This window comes from Eurytemora carolleeae, unplaced genomic scaffold (genome assembly GCF_000591075.1).
Source record: "Eurytemora carolleeae unplaced genomic scaffold, Eaff_2.0 scaffold1667, whole genome shotgun sequence".
Classification (NCBI taxonomy): Eukaryota; Metazoa; Arthropoda; class Copepoda; order Calanoida; family Temoridae; genus Eurytemora; species Eurytemora carolleeae.
Genome location: NW_019397601.1, coordinates 36,034 through 52,600, shown reverse-complemented (window position 1 = coordinate 52,600; position 16,567 = coordinate 36,034). Strand labels below are relative to the sequence as shown.

The window sequence follows — 16,567 nt, the reverse complement described above, 5'->3', positions numbered from 1 at the left end:
ATAATAGAAAATATGTTCAGATAATAGAAAATAGAACCAGATAAGAGAAAATATGATCAGATAATAGAAAATAGAACCAGATAATAGAAAATATGTTCAGATAATAGAAAATAGAACCAGATAAGAGAAAATATGATCAGATAATAGAAAATAGAACCGGATAATAGAAAATAGTATCAGCTAATGGGGAAAAAATTGGATAATAGAAAATAGGATAAGATAACAGAAAATAGTATCAGCCAATGGAAAAAAATTGGATAATAGAAAAAAGTATTGGCTAATGGAAAAAAAATTAGATAATAGAAGAAAAGAACGAGTTAATAGAAAATAGTATCAGATAATGAAAAATAGTATCAGATAATAGAAAATAGAACCAGATAATAGAAAATAGAACCAGATAATAGAAAATAGCATCAGCTAACGGAAAATAAATTGGATAATAGAAAAAAGAATCAGCTAATGAAACATACTGTTGGATGATAGATAAGAGAATCAGTTATTAGAAAATAGGAAACATAGGATATAAAGGGGGTTTTTATGACAGGAAGTAAGGTTCGATGCTTAGCAAAAATTGTTTTTGAATCTAGAAATAATGGTGAAAAACTTTGAAATGTGATAAAAATGGGATATTAAAGTTCAGTATTAGATACAAACCAAAATATTAAAAGATTTTGGAGAGAGAGAAATCTAATAAAATATTTAGGTCTAACAATAATTATGGTTAATGATTATGCAAGAGAAAAACATTTTAAATTTACTGTTATTATTTATTCATTTATTTATCTAAATGCATGGCCATTAGCCATTCTAGGTAATAATTAGAATAGATTAAATTCCAATACAAGAAAGTCTGTGAAAGAAAAAAAATTCAAATCGTGAATGTTTATTATTTTTTTATATCTCTAGAAGGCACTAGGGTTGAAAACCAAGATTTCCCAATAATATTATAAGCCCATACACTTTCCGAGGAGAATGATACAAAAAATGAATTTATTTTGTTTTAGTACCCTGAAGAGAGTCTCTACCCTTTTCCTTGCTACAATCACGAATAATCTAGCCAAGCTTCCTTACGGAATTCTTTATATTGCAAAGGTAAGAGAGGGGGGGGGATATAGATTTTTTTAGCAATATGATCCCCGCTTTTTTTCTTCCACTTAGTATTCCTCAAAACAGATCTAAACCTCACAATCAAATTGTTTTTATAAAATCCTCCACATCGAAAGAAAAAAAGACCTATATTTTAGAAAAAGTAATTTTGGGAAATCATTATTTTCAAAAATCTAGGTTCTGTATAGCTGTTTAAGTGCCAAGTTTCCTGAGGCACACGAGAAAGATATTCTAAAGATTATTGGAAACCTAATCTACTATAAGTTCATCAATCCAGCAATAGTTTCACCAGACAGGTAACTCCCGTCTCGAATTTATGTTAAAAACTAATACGACTTTGTGACCTCAAGTACGAAAAACTGATTTTTTTGGTTGAATACTTTAAATCCAAAACTTCTTTTCTTTTCAAATACCATTGAAAAGAGAAGATTAGATTGTCTTGTTTTTAAAATATTTTTACTTAACTTAGATTTGATATGATTGACAAGAGACAAGATCCCAACTTGAATCATGAGCAGAGACGAAACCTGGCACATATTGCAAAGATTTTGCAATATTCAGCTAGCAAACTAGGCAGGCTGTCTTTAATATTATATTTAACATGGGCCTTTTATTTGTAATATTGGGTTTAACATTTTTATAGAATTTAGAAAAACTGACCGAAGAATATAATAGGATTAACTAACAGCTTTTTAGAAGGGGGTGGCAACTTTTATGACGAATTTATTCCAGAATTTATTTCTCTTTCTATTTTGATATAAATGGAGGAAAAAAACTAATCTACTGTGAGACTTTAGACTCATTGACTTTTTACGGGGACAAATAAAAACAAACTTTTGCAGTGTAGTTTCGCGTGATTTTGCTGTATTTCAATGCTAAAATTAAGCCTGGTTGAACTAGGGTTTGGAACTGAATCTCCACATCTAGTGTGCATGAACCCATTCATTATAGAATGCCATGAAAAATTCAAACATTTCTTTTCCAACTGCTGTCAGGTAATATGAAAAGTTCAGTGTGGTTTAATTTTTAATTTAGTTTTTGGACGAATCTTAGAAAATATCGCCTGGACCGGGGGAAACCTCGATTTATCTAAATTATTTTACTTTCGAATAATTTTGAATCAAATTACATTTAGATAAAAAGTTCATAGATCTGATTATTTTTTCAGAATTGAACTGACTTAACGTTCTATGATAATCAAGGAATATGATGTATTGTGAACCCGGTTAAACTTTCTTGAAGAATCGACATATTATTAAACTTATTTTTTCCTTATAATGAAAACATGATACTAGATTTAAAAAAATGTCATGCACTGGTAAATTTAGGACTTAAAACATTGCGCAATTAAACCGGATACGAGAAATCCGGCTTCAATATGTGAAGATATGTTTTAATCCAATATCCAAGGTGGTTTTCTTAAGCCATGTTTAATTGTATTATGATTGTTATTGTAATTCAAATGTTTTAAGTCATTTTGCAAGGTGCATTATATGTTTTTTATAATTTTTAGGAAATGTTATTTAAGTATGTTTACTTTATATTGTATACTCCCTAGTTAATCTTTTGATAAATAATAATAATAACAATAATAACAGTAATAACAATAATAACAATAATAACAATATTAACAATATCAACAATAATAATAATAATAATAATAACAATAACAATTACAATAACAATAACAATAACGATAATCTGTAGGTTGTGGAACCGGAGACACAGTTTGAGATTGACAAATATACTGAAGCAGCACTTATTGCCAAACCAAATATCTATATAAGGCAAGCACATTTTATCAATTACCAGACTAAGTGTAGAGTGAAGTGCACCTTCATAATAATTTTCGGTTTATTAATTTTTTATTTTAAATCAAAGCCCCTCACAACTTAATAAAACAACTTGGTTGAGTTTATTCAACTATTTCATTGACAGTTAGTAATTAAGAACAAGTGTTGACAAACTTTTTTATTTTCAATTTAAGGTAAGTGATTTATTCAAGTTTTCAATAAAGGTTTCTATGTGCACAATCATGTCAGTAGTACAAGCGACTGTAATAATCTGTACGTACATATCTTTTAACACCAAATAAAGATAAACTATGCAGCATAAAAAAAAGTTTATTAAAACACTATGAAAGGGAGCCCGGTTGTGTGAAAATTTCGTCTAATAAGTTTGTTAATAAAATGCAAGCATAGTAAGATATGCCAGTTCAAATAATCTGGCTAAAAATCTAAAAGTAAGATGTAAATGCAAACTTTCAAAATATATCCTTTGGAATTACGATTTTATCTCAAACACGTTTCAATATTTGTCCAATGGAAAATAGAAGACAATAATATCAAGATTGGGAATGGATAAAAAAGAAAGAAAAAACTGTTCACAATTTTTATTATTATTTATAAAAATCAAAACATCAACTTATGGAGAAGGAAGAAAATCAGAATTCACAGCAGAGGAACCTCTCATACCCCAAGTTGATCCTCTAGGACGACCTCTACCACGTCCTTGACCACGACCCCTTCCTTCTTGGGAACCAAGAAGTCTGTCAGACTCTTCCCGTCCTTCTAGGATGACCTCCCACTCTTGACTACACATATTCCATCTATTGATACCTTCAGGAAGGTTGCTACCCCTTTTCTTCTTGGCTGGTCGAAAATTAGGTCGATACTGGTGAAGTACAAGCTCAAACTTTCTTTTTCATTTGGTTTACTATCCAATTTCATTGCTAACCATGCACGAAATAAGTAATTATTCATAGTTTTTTACGTTGATGAATGCCTTATGGGAAAGCAGCACATTTTCATTCTAAATAAAAGCTTATTCTTACCTCATCTCCTACCCATTGTTGAAGATAAGTTGTACTGATGAAAAGTTGAGTAAAGCTGTCGATTGTTGACAATACATGTGTACTGTTTTTAAATGTAAACAAGCTTTTGTCATGGAAGATGAAAAAAATATCACTATGATTAAATGTTATTTAATTACTCAATTTTATTTTATTTAAAAATGTCATTGCATAAAATGTGCCCTTTTTGAATATTATTATATAAGTGCACATAGTCATTTTTATATCAGCACATACATTAATTTTCATACTTTATTTTGTTTGTCTATCAACGAGGGAAATCTAAGAAAGGTAATATTTTCTTTTAGCGAACACTACGGTTTCTAACACACTTTTTGCTTTCGTCATTTTTGTCATAAACTAGTAAAGCTGTCGATTGTTGACAATACATGTGTACTGTTTTTAAATATAAACAAGCTTTTGTCATGGAAGATGTAAAAAATATCACTATGATATTATTTAATTACTCAATTTTATATATCTAAAAATGTCATTGCATAAAATGTGCCCTTTTTGAATATTATTATATAAGTGCACATAGTCATTTTTATATCAGCACATACATTAATTTTCATACTTTATTTTGTTTGTCTATTTAGAAGCACTAAATGTTTTAACCACATTTTTTTAGCTTTTTTAGTTTTAAATGTGAACTTTGATTTTCCGAAGACAGAATGTTTATGCATGTTTTTCTAAGTCTTGAGACCTTAGCTCCTGAAATGCAATTCTTAGCTTTTGAGCTAAAAACTCGGAAAACTTCGTTAAGAAATCTTACTTCTTGTTTAAACGCACATATCAGTCTGTAGACCAAATATGAAGAAACCTCTTTTATAAAAGTTTTAGAATTATACATTTTTTATTATTACTCGTTTCTGTCCAATTTGTATCTGTAGGTCATTAAATTAAAAAAACCTTAGTTTTATAATTACGCACATCAAATGTATTATGGAAATGCGCTGTTCTCTATATAATTTATTTTTCTTTTTTTTCTCAAAAATATATTTATATCCTTCAAATAATTTTATTTTAAATCCTTAACAAATTTTTGTTAACATTAAATTTTTATAAACTTTTAAAATTTCTTTTTTATCCTCAAAACTATTTTTTTCCTACTTAAAAATCATTATTTTTGTTTAAATGTAATATACAAATATATATAGTATATACTTCAGCATTAAATCAAATTTTTTAAACATTAAAAGCTAAGCTAAGGGTTAGCTATCAAATTAGACCAGTTAAGATAAGGTCTTATTATTTATTTTTCCATCTAGACACCTAACAAGGGCTTAGTGTTAAAAAAAGATTTTTTAGGGTGAGGAAAGTGGGGAGGGGGGGGGGGCTAGAAATATTAAAAATTAATACAAGTTTTAAATTGTTGTACATCAGTTTTACTCAGTTAACAGCTTACTAAGTTGAAACCTATTTTACATTTTTCTGTTTCAACTCTTAAATACTTCAAGCACTCAAAAAAAGATCACAGACGTATGTTAGCTGACCCCCCACTTTTGGAGGGTCTCAAACTCAATCCTTTTATCTTTGTAACCTGATGTCGAAGTCCTTTGATACTTCAAAACTTTTAATTAATTTGAAATATCAAAGGTTTACCCCATTGGCTTCCAATGATGTATGGATTGTAACATTAGAGGTTGCAGGCGAGTTATCATCAGTTCCATAATTCAGTTTGTCTGAGCTGTGTGATACCCACGAACTTCTGATTCAGCATAGAGACACAGTTATAACCCATTCAGGTCATTATTTAGTTTAGGAGCTTTTGGATTTTGCTTTTCCATTTGTTCTTATAAGTTAAAGGAAACAATTTTTAAATAAAGACGACTTTTATAATAAGCTTTTTTCTCAGTAATAACAAATTAAGACGGAAACCCTGATTTTATGCCAACTAAAGTTTGATAAATTTCACGACTGGAAGCAAAAAATGTATCGTGTCAATGTTTGTTCAAAGCCTCCATCTGTGTTCGAATTTAAAAAATTTGATCCACGTCTCAAATCCGCCGAAACCTGGTTTCAATTGAATGCTGGCTTAAATCTTGAAACATTGAATACAGTTTTAAGTGGTACCAAACATATTTACGCCGCATCTCAAATTAAGCCGCGGCTCAAATTCTTTAAATTCGGCCTCTGAATTCTGAAAATACGAAATTCGGAATCCTAGTAATTTAAATTTAATTAAATGTCCCCAGTAAAGATTTATTTATGGATAAAGGAAAAATTGTTTGAGTTATAAATGTTTATTGTGGTCTTGTGACGGATAAATATGTTGTTATGTCGTCAATGCGAAGCCCAATAAGTTGTAATGACGTTATCTCAAACATTAAGATTCGGAAACTTATCGAGATCTAGTATAAATATTAATTTAACTTTTAGAATTTTCCGCAAAGCCTTGATACTGCAGAGAAATGAAACCAGTATGACTTCAAATCATGAGACACGTTATATTTAAATTTGATTTTATATTCATAGGCAAAAATATTATATTGCATCCCTCGGGTTTAAAGAACCGGCCGTCGTCCTTGTAATTTCCAGTGTCCTTGCAGTTACAGTAATTGTCGTAATTATCAAAACAATGAAGACGACTTTCGATTTCAATCATGATTTTTACCAAGCTTTTAAAAAGCATGGATACACGTAAACATGGAAACAAAGAGAAGATTCAATTTGAAGCTTCTCTTTCTGTTTTTTAAACTCGAAATTTGAAGAAAAAAGTACATGTTAGAAATCCGAAGAATCGATAGGAAAGTCGCCTTCATTGTGTTGACATAAACGCCGACCACAACAGTAAACTAGATTATTTTGACAGCTAAATATTCAGGAGATCCCCTGATACCTCTCCTCACAACATTAGGGAGCCCCTCTCTCTCCTCCCTCCTGGGGGCTGGGGAGGGGGACTGCTCATCCCTCTCCGCCCTCGGTAGGACAGAGGTGTGTCTAATACTCAATCCAATCAACGAGGGAAATCTAAGAAAGGTAATATTTTCTTTTAGCGAACACTACGGTTTCTAACACACTTTTTGCTTTCGTCATTTTTGTCATAAACTCATTTGGAAAAACATTTTCGGATATATTAATTGAAGAATCCCATCTATGCATATTGCATAATTCGACAATACCTTCTCTTACTTTAATAATATTATTCTTGATTACTGTCATATAATTATTATTAATTTCATTTACCAAATAAATTTTGGTTTAAATGTTTAGAACTAAAATTTGAAATACTGTCAGGATATGTCGGATACGGATAGGTTGTGGGTGAAAACCAAACATTTACTCCTTGCTATTCTTCCTGCAATACACTTTACAGATAAACAGACATTAATAGGTAGGATACTACAACTATAAAGATATGCGCTATTATAACTTATCAGTTCTTGAAAATGTTTTAAATGGTGGCGAGGGGGGGTGTGATTGTTATTTACTGAGCGGAATGGATTATTTTTTTTTTCTTCAGTGTTTAAGGAACGACGGGTACAGTTTTCTTTACGTTTTTTGGGCTTTTTAGAAATGTTAAATATTTCAAAATCAGATGCTTTTTAAGTTTTGTTTTATTACCTTATGCCAAATGTTAACCCTGTCAGAAAACGTTCGGCAAAAACAGTTTGTCCATTCGCAAAAACTTTGTATTCAACTTTAGAAAAGTTAGGCCAACTTTTGTTCGTAAATGCTTTAAATTACAATAAAAATATGTTTATATAATATATATGAATTATCTAAAAACTAGCCTTTGAAAAAATGTACAACTATTGTTATATTTACATGCGCTAATGTTTAGCGAAATGATGTGCAATATTCGTATTATTCTTCTGATATCACCAGAGACACTGGAAAATATTTTTTGATCAATTCGATTTTTGGTTTTGGCATGCAACAAGATAAATTTTGAATTTTTCAATAAGTTTTGCCCATATTAAGAATTGAAAACCTAATTAAACGTTTTGGTCAATATCTGCGATCTGTTTAATGAAAACAAACTTTTGGAATATTATTTGTAGTTGTAGTTTTATAATTAATTAATAATTTGCATCTCATTATTTGGGCGTACAGTCTAAATAAGTGAATTGTTTGTTATTAAACTAAAATTAATTCCAATTCAATATATTTCTATCTTCGTTGTGCGACTAAATGCATTGTTCAGGATTAAATCAAAAATGAAGTAGAGCAAGAAAAATAATATTTATTAATACTGAGCACTTTTCTAGACTGTAGGTTTACTATTATATGAGTGTCATGTACTAAATTTAACTTTATTCTTATTCCCTGTCAGGTATCCTGAAGTCCCGAACCTCGCAGGATCAGGAGGAGGAGTACAGGAGGATCCTGGACAGAAGGGAGGATGAGGTCCAGGCTACCAGGCACAAGGATCTAGAAATATTCGATATATTCTCAGACGAGGAGGGGAGGTTACCCCTGGAGGACGCTAAAAGGCTGGTTCTCAAGAATCTCAGGATATTAGAGGTACAACTTTAAATTGGCGTATACATGAATTCCTTCAAAGAGTGGTGTTAAACTTGCCGAAAAATCCAGACCTCATTTAGTTCGTTTTTTTCTTGTACTTTAACAAAACCTTTAATGTAAATAACATAATTTTATTTTGATAAAAATTATCTTTTTGAACTTTTTTTTAACTTAATAGTTTGGAGTAAACTTTAAAAGACAAAAATGCATATTTTTTATGATATATTCACAGATTATGTGATTTTGACATAAATACAATAGAATAAATTGCTTATGCAGATAGTAAAGCTGAAAATTGTACAACCCCTTGTACATCATGAACTCGTCATTTAAAATAAAAAGGTCATTGAATACGTTTCACTTTTCGGGGTCAATCTGTAGAAAACAATTTTTAAATGAGCAGTCTTGTCATCTTGAATTGTGTGTATTGCTGGTCCTCTAAACAAAACAAAACACCCCACACTACAGAGTATGAACAATACTACCGCAACTCATTTTATTCAATGTACTGTAGAATAGGGACCTAGCTAGTATAGAACTCAATTCGCTTTTTCAATATCAGCTGAAACACTCCGGTATGATGTAGAAGACATGAGCTATTTAGTCTAATTTATCTAAGGATTTTGATACTCAGCGAATCATCAATCATAATTTTTTTTTAAACATTTATTATTTTTGAATTTTTAATCTTATAAATTGGATACAGTTGATACAGACCAATTCTGATTTGACTCTTTTTCTTGTCATCGTTTCTCTCCTTCCTTTACTTTTATGATTATTATGGTAGGTGCAAGGGTATACCAGTAGCAAGGATGGATGCCAGAGTATAATAACAGATATTGCCAAGGATATACTGGATCAAAGAGAGCACAGAGTTAACAGGTATTCAACCATCTTATAGTTATTTATTTTTTATTCATAAAGTATCGTTTTGATGTCCCTAATATGATACGTTGCTAATTCTGAAAATAACTTGGGAATGCATGACAGGTTGTCGGAGAATTGATTTAGAGAAAATTAATAATTGTAAAGGGCATTTTTTTCTATAAGATGTTCCATGGCCAAATACTCATAGCCCTCCTTTAAGACATAAAACTGGGCTTTTAAACTAACTGTCTGAGTCCTCAGGTACACTGCCTGAATGACCACTTTTTCCTGTAACAAACTAAATCTCTGTTTTGACCCACTTTCAGTTGTCAGATTTTGATAAATTTTAACTTTTTGGTAATCCTGTGACATAAGGAAACGGATTGCATAAGTTTTGCAAAGAAGTTTTTGCAAATTTTTTTTCATACAACCCGTCAAAAGAAATTCGCGCATTTTTAGTTTTTCTTAATTACACACCAGTTTATTTGAAATTTTGCAAAATTTTTTGCATATTTGAAATGGCATTGTTAGGGGCTTTTCAAAAATAAATGTTTTATTAGTTTTTTGGGCATTTTTTTGAAAACATTTTTACTATAAAACTGGATTTTGTCAAAAAAAAAAAACAAAAAAAAATTGCTAATTTGCAATTTTTTGGCCGATTCTAAATGTAAAAGAGCTTTCTAATGATGTATAATTTGTCATATTTGGACATCAAATATGGGATTTAGAGAGAAGGGGTCTAATTGACCCCCCCCCCCCCGGGTATTCTTATTTTCAAAGTACCCCAGCAGGGATAGGGGTAATTCCACTCTATACTTGTCTATTCTCTTTGGGTGAGAATTACGACTACGATATTAAATATTATGCAAAATATTTACTTTTCTGATGACGCTGATGACAGAGTTATTATTGTTGCAAATTGTGTTAAGGTCATTTTGATAATTAACCTTATATGATTAATTTTTAATTTTGAAGAGAATTTGACCCATAGTTAGATGGATTGTCGAGTAGAGACACACGAAAACAGTAGTTTGCAAAAAGTTGAAGGTTTCCTGACATTTTGTTGATCATTTATTAACTTTAAACAGGAGAAAAAGCAGAAGAGTCTTGATGTGGAATGATTGATGTGTCATGAAAACGGAAATAAATCATTTGACATCTTATTTAAAATATGTGTGTATATAAATTGTACTAAATATATTTATTTATATAAGTTCCGCCCAATAATATATTGTATATTTATTATTAAATACAATTAATAAATTCTAAATTGAACAGCAATTTTATTCCCAAAACATTATATCTTGATGTAGAAGCTCCAATCTTTGGTACTCACAAGATTATTTGGATTTCTGCATTTTCGGGAAAATTTGAACAGAGTGGTCTCAAAAGGGGCTCTGATAGGGCTTTAATTAAATCTGATTTCTTCTCCAACTTTAGTGATCAGTGATACCAATATTGTTTATTCAGACGACGTGAATCCTTGAGGTTACGAAGAACTAAACGGGATCTGGTCAAGAAACAAGAATATATGATAGAACAGCTAGAACAGTACAGGTACAGTATAGAACAGCTAGAATAGTACAGGTACAGGATAGAACAGCTAGAGCAGTACAGGTACAGGATAGAACAGCTAGAACAGTACAGGTACAGGATAGAACAGCTAGAACAGTACCGGTACAGGGTAGAACAGCTAGAACAGTACAGGTACAGGATAGAACAGCTAGAATAATACAGGTCTAGGATAGAACAGTGCGGGTTTAGGATAGATCTGTACAACTACAGGATAGATCAGTACATGTATAGGATAGAACAATACTGGTTCAATGGATCAGGTATATCAGGGGTTCATCTAAAGAACAGGTAAAGGTACATAAAGGTATGTTGGAGGTTGAACTGTTAGGCCTGAAGTTGGAGGAACAGATCTGGTTGATGGTTGAAGAGGTTTACCTTGTAACCTGGGACGACCTCTGGGTGGAGGCTGAGCTACTGAAACAGGATCAGTGTAGAACAGTGGTTTTAATCTGTCAATGGATACAGTGTCAATCTTTGTTCCGATCTGCAGCTTGAAAAACTTATCTCCAGGCTCAATAACCAAGAATGGTCCTCTGTATAGTGGAGTAAGTGGAGGAGAGGTCGCATCTTCTCTTACAAATACATACTTGGCTCGGAGGAGATTAGGAGGAACGTGAGAACGAGGAACTCTGTGATGATGAGTTGAACTGAACCCTGTGATTGCATTCTCTATCTTCTCCAGAGCTCGCTGGTGTCCAAAAATTCGCAGTGAGTTTAGGAACGATTTTTTTATATGGAATTTTCCGGAATTCTCAAAAGTATAAATTATCTTTGTTTTCTTAAAAGCTTCAGGGTAGGTTCTGTTGAAGAATTTATCCAAAAAAAAGGTTGGACCCCCCCCCCCCTCTCAACTTGATTATTTGTTAAAACCATACTCCCTTGAATAAGGATGGAGAGAAGGGGAAGAAGATGAGATCTAAAGCAGCGCTGAAATATGCAGCTACCAAATTATATGACAAGGTGAGTCGGTTCAATGTTAAAGAGAAATTGAAAAAGTTAAACAAGATTTTGAAAAGGCCCCAACTTGGGAATCCCAAACTGCCTTAAAAAAATGGCACAATTTCAGTAACCAAAAACAGATTTCTGCTTTCGATAAAAGCTTGAAATCGATTTTAACTTTTTCTAGTATTTGAATTCCGGTATTTATGTGATTGTTTGCCTTTTCAGAGTTGGCCAAACAATAAAACAGTTGGATTCAATGAAAATAAACGAACGGTTTTCCGGGAATAGGATTTGTTTACAGTAAACTCTGACGTATGAGGACTGCTAAGAAACTGGTTTTAAAGTAAATAAAGAACTAAGTAAATAAAAAAGCTACTTCTCTGACCAGAAAAACTCCGATGTTTGTTATTGCTAATTGATAAAACTAGTTTTCTGCAGTCCGAATGGATCACAGTAAGATCACAGTAACTGGGCCTTTCCGTGGTTCTTTATCTCATTAGTAGGCCTGTGAAGTCAAATTCTTATATCACAGATATTCATTTTTTTCGCCTTGCAGCGCCGCGTTGTGGATTATTATTTTGGTCCATTCTAACTCTGTTTTAAACACAGGGTGTGTTGTACACAATAGAAGGATTGCCATCAGCCCAGCTGAAGAACGTGCAGTTTATTTTCCTCCCCCTGGAAAATGATGGAATGTTCGAGATCTCTGCCAGGTTCATGGGGGTAGACATGGAGAGGGTTACAGTTGATATCCAGGTAGATACAGTCGTCGTCGTCGTATATTTCAATACAATGAAGATAACTTTCGATTTAAATTTTTCTTTTAGCAAGATTTCACAAAGTAAAGAGACACATAACCATGGAAACAAGCAGAAACTGTCAATTAACAGTTTCTCTTTGTTTACTTGTTAACTTGTAATTTGACAAAAGAAACTTTGATAGAAAAGTCGTTTTCTGAATTGATATAAACGCCGACTACTGAACAATATACGCAGATCTGTACTAATGTAGTTTTCTTACCTAGTTCATTCACTATTTTTAACAATAAAAAATATATTTTGGGTGAAATCTGGATACGACAATTTAAAATCCTGTTCATAAACAAACATTCTCTTATGGGTATGTCAGATCGCACACAAAATTTTAACTCAAACTGTTTTTTTAGAGTTTATTTGAAACAACAAGGTCAAGAAGAAACATTACAATGTACATATATGCGTAATGCATAATTACAATTATTACAATTATTACAATGTATTATGTACTGATAATAATGTTTGATTTTTTGTTCAAATTCAAATTTATTCGAGTTCGGCTAGAGATACACGTGGATTTAATGGTTCTGTCAATATTCCAGAAAGCTATGACTTACTATCACAATTTCTCCTATTAAACATAATTGTTCAGCCTTCTTTCTTAAATACTTCTTTGCCGGCATATACGTTTTGAATAAAAAGTATTAAACAAACAAATCCGTAACTTCAAAGATTGTTAAAATATAAACCAAAACGCGTATGATTTCAAATAGAAGAAACCGAATGCGTCTAATGGTTAGTCCGGGATGAATATGGAAAAGTTCTCCCCTGTGACATTTTTTCTCAATACTTTAATATTTTCCCACGAAATAAAGATGAAACATTTTCTGTAGGAAGAAAGTATTAAATTAAATGTTTACGTTTTATTGTATTTAAAAGGCGTGGTTGTCTCTGTTAAACTCTTTATTTCTTTCTCCGGGTCAGAGCAATCTATGGAAGTCAGAGACTAGTCAGTACACTCCAGGATCCCAGATAGAAAACACGTTTGAGCCTTAGCTCCGTTGTATTCTTATCAGGGCCTGGGGACTTGTACTTCATAGACAGCTAACAGGCAGTCAACAGATAGTTTATCAACTTGCTCAACAGAGGATACAAGAGGACGGTTGCCTCCTTCCTATTATCACCTACACAAGTATAACCTCAGGTTTCTCAGTATATCAGGAGAACTACATTCTTCAGTCTAAGACTGGTTCAACTACTCCAAATACTCGAGCTGGTCCTACTAAGAGGGCCACTGGAGGTATAGAGTAAGTACAGATCTAGGACAATGAGGTCTTACCCCAGTTCAGCTAGTTCAACTACTCTCGTACCGACCCGTCTGCTCTACTTGCAAGAATGCACAAGAAGACTAGGATGTCCTAGACATATCTCATACTTCAGGAGCAGTTGTGGATAGCATGGACACATCTTAATTAGAAGGAGCATCTCAGATGGTAGGAGCATCTTCGCAACCAGAGTATCAGAGACTCAAGGAGCGGCTCGGTAATGTACAGCTAACATAACAGTGTAAAGGTTGGAGATTAGATCTACTCAAGAGAGAGAACACTGGATGTCTGAATATATATTTGTGTACAATGTGTATAGTAAAGTACAAAGAGGGAGTTGACAGGAACTGGTCAACTTCCACGTAAACATAAACAGGGATAAAAAATGATAAATATATATGAATATACTGTTCCTCCAATATTCTCCTTGTTCCACGTATACCAGGATGGGAGACCTGGTGGAGGGAAAGGAAGAGCTCGTAACGGAGAGCTTCAACAGAGACTTTAGGAGCAGCTGGGTTCGAGAGACATTGAAGCAGTAACAGTGTCATCCAGGATTACAGTATAGGAGATACTGAACTGGAGCAGCTGATTGAGATATCGAGTTGAGGAAGCTGCCTAGTTAGATACAGAACGGGCGTTGAGGGAGCTGCTTAATTACACAATAGAATTATGGATATCTGAACAGGATGTAATAATACTTTAAAAGATGTATTTATACCAATAAAATAAACACTGATAAATAAATACTCTGAGAGATAGACATTAAACTATATGAAGAAATAGAGTTGGGTAGTTTATGAAACTGGTACTGGGATCGAAAGTGAAGTCTTTACGTAGACCCTTAGTAAAGAAGGGGGCAAATGGTTGACCTTGATATCCCTAGGATTAATGTCTGGAATTTGCAATGATATAAAGATGTTAATACATAACATTATTTATATTTATTCTCTAATAACTTTAATTCACCCCCTCCCTAAGGCCCGGGTGATAAAGTAGTATTTGATGCGTGTTTATTTTAGGATTTATTAAAGCTGCAGTACGAGGGTGTGTCTGTGACTGATATGTTCGGAAAAGCCAAGATTAACGTGAACCTTCTCCTTCACTTTCTTAATGCTAAATTTTATGGAAAATAGGTCGACTAGCTGAACGTGGAGAACAGTCCTTAAAAATGGGAGACTCGTATTTATTACCATAAAATATTAACCAACCTTGATGTAATTTAAAAGTTGCAGTGTTTATAGTCTGCATTAAGAGTTGAACTATTCTCAGTTGACAGAACTCCTAGTCTGGAAAATTATTTGAAAGTTATATTATTTATATTCTTCCCTTTCTCCAAACCAGTCCAATCCAATATGTAGTATCTATATTGTTGAATACAAGTGTATAATCGATCCAGTTTTTATTCATTAATAAACAACCTATCAAGGGGGGACTTCGTAATTCAGACAAGAACTTAACAAACAAACACCACTTACAAGTTACACAAAACTTTGTAGCGTAATCTTTTGTAAATTTCTTAAATTATAACGTTTTTTAAGGAAAAACCAGTATTTTATATTTTAAGTAGCGGACATAAAACCTAATAGTAACTTTTAACAAGAAAAATGAATAAATGTAATACATATGAGTGAAATTTTTCATTTTTTTACCCTCAGTCTTAAAAATTATTGTAATATGTAAATTTCTAGTTCTACAAGTGTGAATTATATTATCTGGAATTTTAATAGTAATTTTATCTATGACAAATAAATACAAACTTAACAATTTTGTAGTGCTCAATTTTGGTTTGCTTGAATTTAAATTTTACCATTTTGAAAATATTGAAGGTTTATTCCCGAAATGGAGAAAGTAAGAAATTTAAGAATTAGGTTAATTAAATATTTTGACCTTGTTTAATCTAATGGGTTTCCTAGTCTGAAACATCATTAATTAAATGGATTGGAAAATAGGTATTTGTTGCGAGTTTTCAGTTCCTTATTGATTCTTTTCAATTGTACTCGGTAAAACTTTATACATTAATCTTTTATCATTCTCTTTGTTAACCCTCAACTCGTCATTGTACTTCTTTATCATTTTCTATTCTTAGTTTAACAGTATATTTTTAGCAAATCTATTTACAGCATTTGCAAGGTTATTAGGAAGATCATAATAAAAGAACAATAATCTATTTAGAACTTTATGAAATTCAATAAGTTTAACGAGGGATAAGTTTTTGTAATTCAGTTAAAAACTAATAAAATGCTATATAAAAATTAACAGACTTATGAGAACGAACTGGAAAAAATCCTTTTGCTAAAAAGGAAGAAGACCAATAACACAACCTCGTGTTGTATTTTACCACATAGATCATATTAGTTATATTTAGTTATATTTCTGCCTTGCTAGAGATTAATGTTGTATTTGATCTCTTCATTGGACTTGATTGTTTCCATCTAATAAATCTTTATTTGCTGAAAACGTTTCTCCAATATATTTAAAGAACATTCAGCTAACGCTAGACAGCGGTTGTAAATTTAGCAAATATATGGCAAAATTTGCGTTTATTCTTTATTCCCCCCCCCCCCCTCTCCTGCAGTTTTTGCCGTGAGATAAGGTTAAAGCTGGTGTTCTGAAGTTCCCTTCTAAATATTGATATTTTCCCTCGGAAAGCTGCAGGTTCAGTCATTCAACCA

The 16,567-nt window shown here is 32.1% G+C and overlaps 2 protein-coding genes across 2 annotated transcripts in view; both read left to right on the top strand.

Annotated features, from left to right (window-relative positions):
* LOC111715127 (ras GTPase-activating-like protein IQGAP1) overlaps nt 1-10,892 on the top strand; it is a gene marked incomplete at its 5' end in the record, with an annotated part of 14,214 nt that extends 3,322 nt beyond the window's left edge. The window contains 11 exon segments of the mRNA XM_023490393.1: nt 1,005-1,092; nt 1,285-1,403; nt 1,577-1,680; nt 2,008-2,102; nt 2,815-2,894; nt 5,639-5,706; nt 6,786-6,940; nt 7,199-7,295; nt 8,238-8,428; nt 9,216-9,310; nt 10,766-10,892. Coding sequence (XP_023346161.1) covers nt 1,005-1,092; nt 1,285-1,403; nt 1,577-1,680; nt 2,008-2,102; nt 2,815-2,894; nt 5,639-5,706; nt 6,786-6,940; nt 7,199-7,295; nt 8,238-8,428; nt 9,216-9,310; nt 10,766-10,877 — 1,204 coding nt within the window.
* An 870-nt stretch (nt 10,893-11,762) lies between these two features.
* Nucleotides 11,763-15,286, top strand: LOC111715126 (ras GTPase-activating-like protein IQGAP2). The gene is made up of 3 exons (XM_023490391.1): nt 11,763-11,830; nt 12,422-12,568; nt 14,915-15,286. Exons 1-3 carry the CDS (start codon nt 11,780-11,782, stop codon nt 15,026-15,028), a joined length of 312 nt encoding a protein of 103 aa, XP_023346159.1. The 5' UTR covers nt 11,763-11,779; the 3' UTR covers nt 15,029-15,286.
* The last annotated feature ends 1,281 nt before the right edge of the window (nt 15,287-16,567 follow it).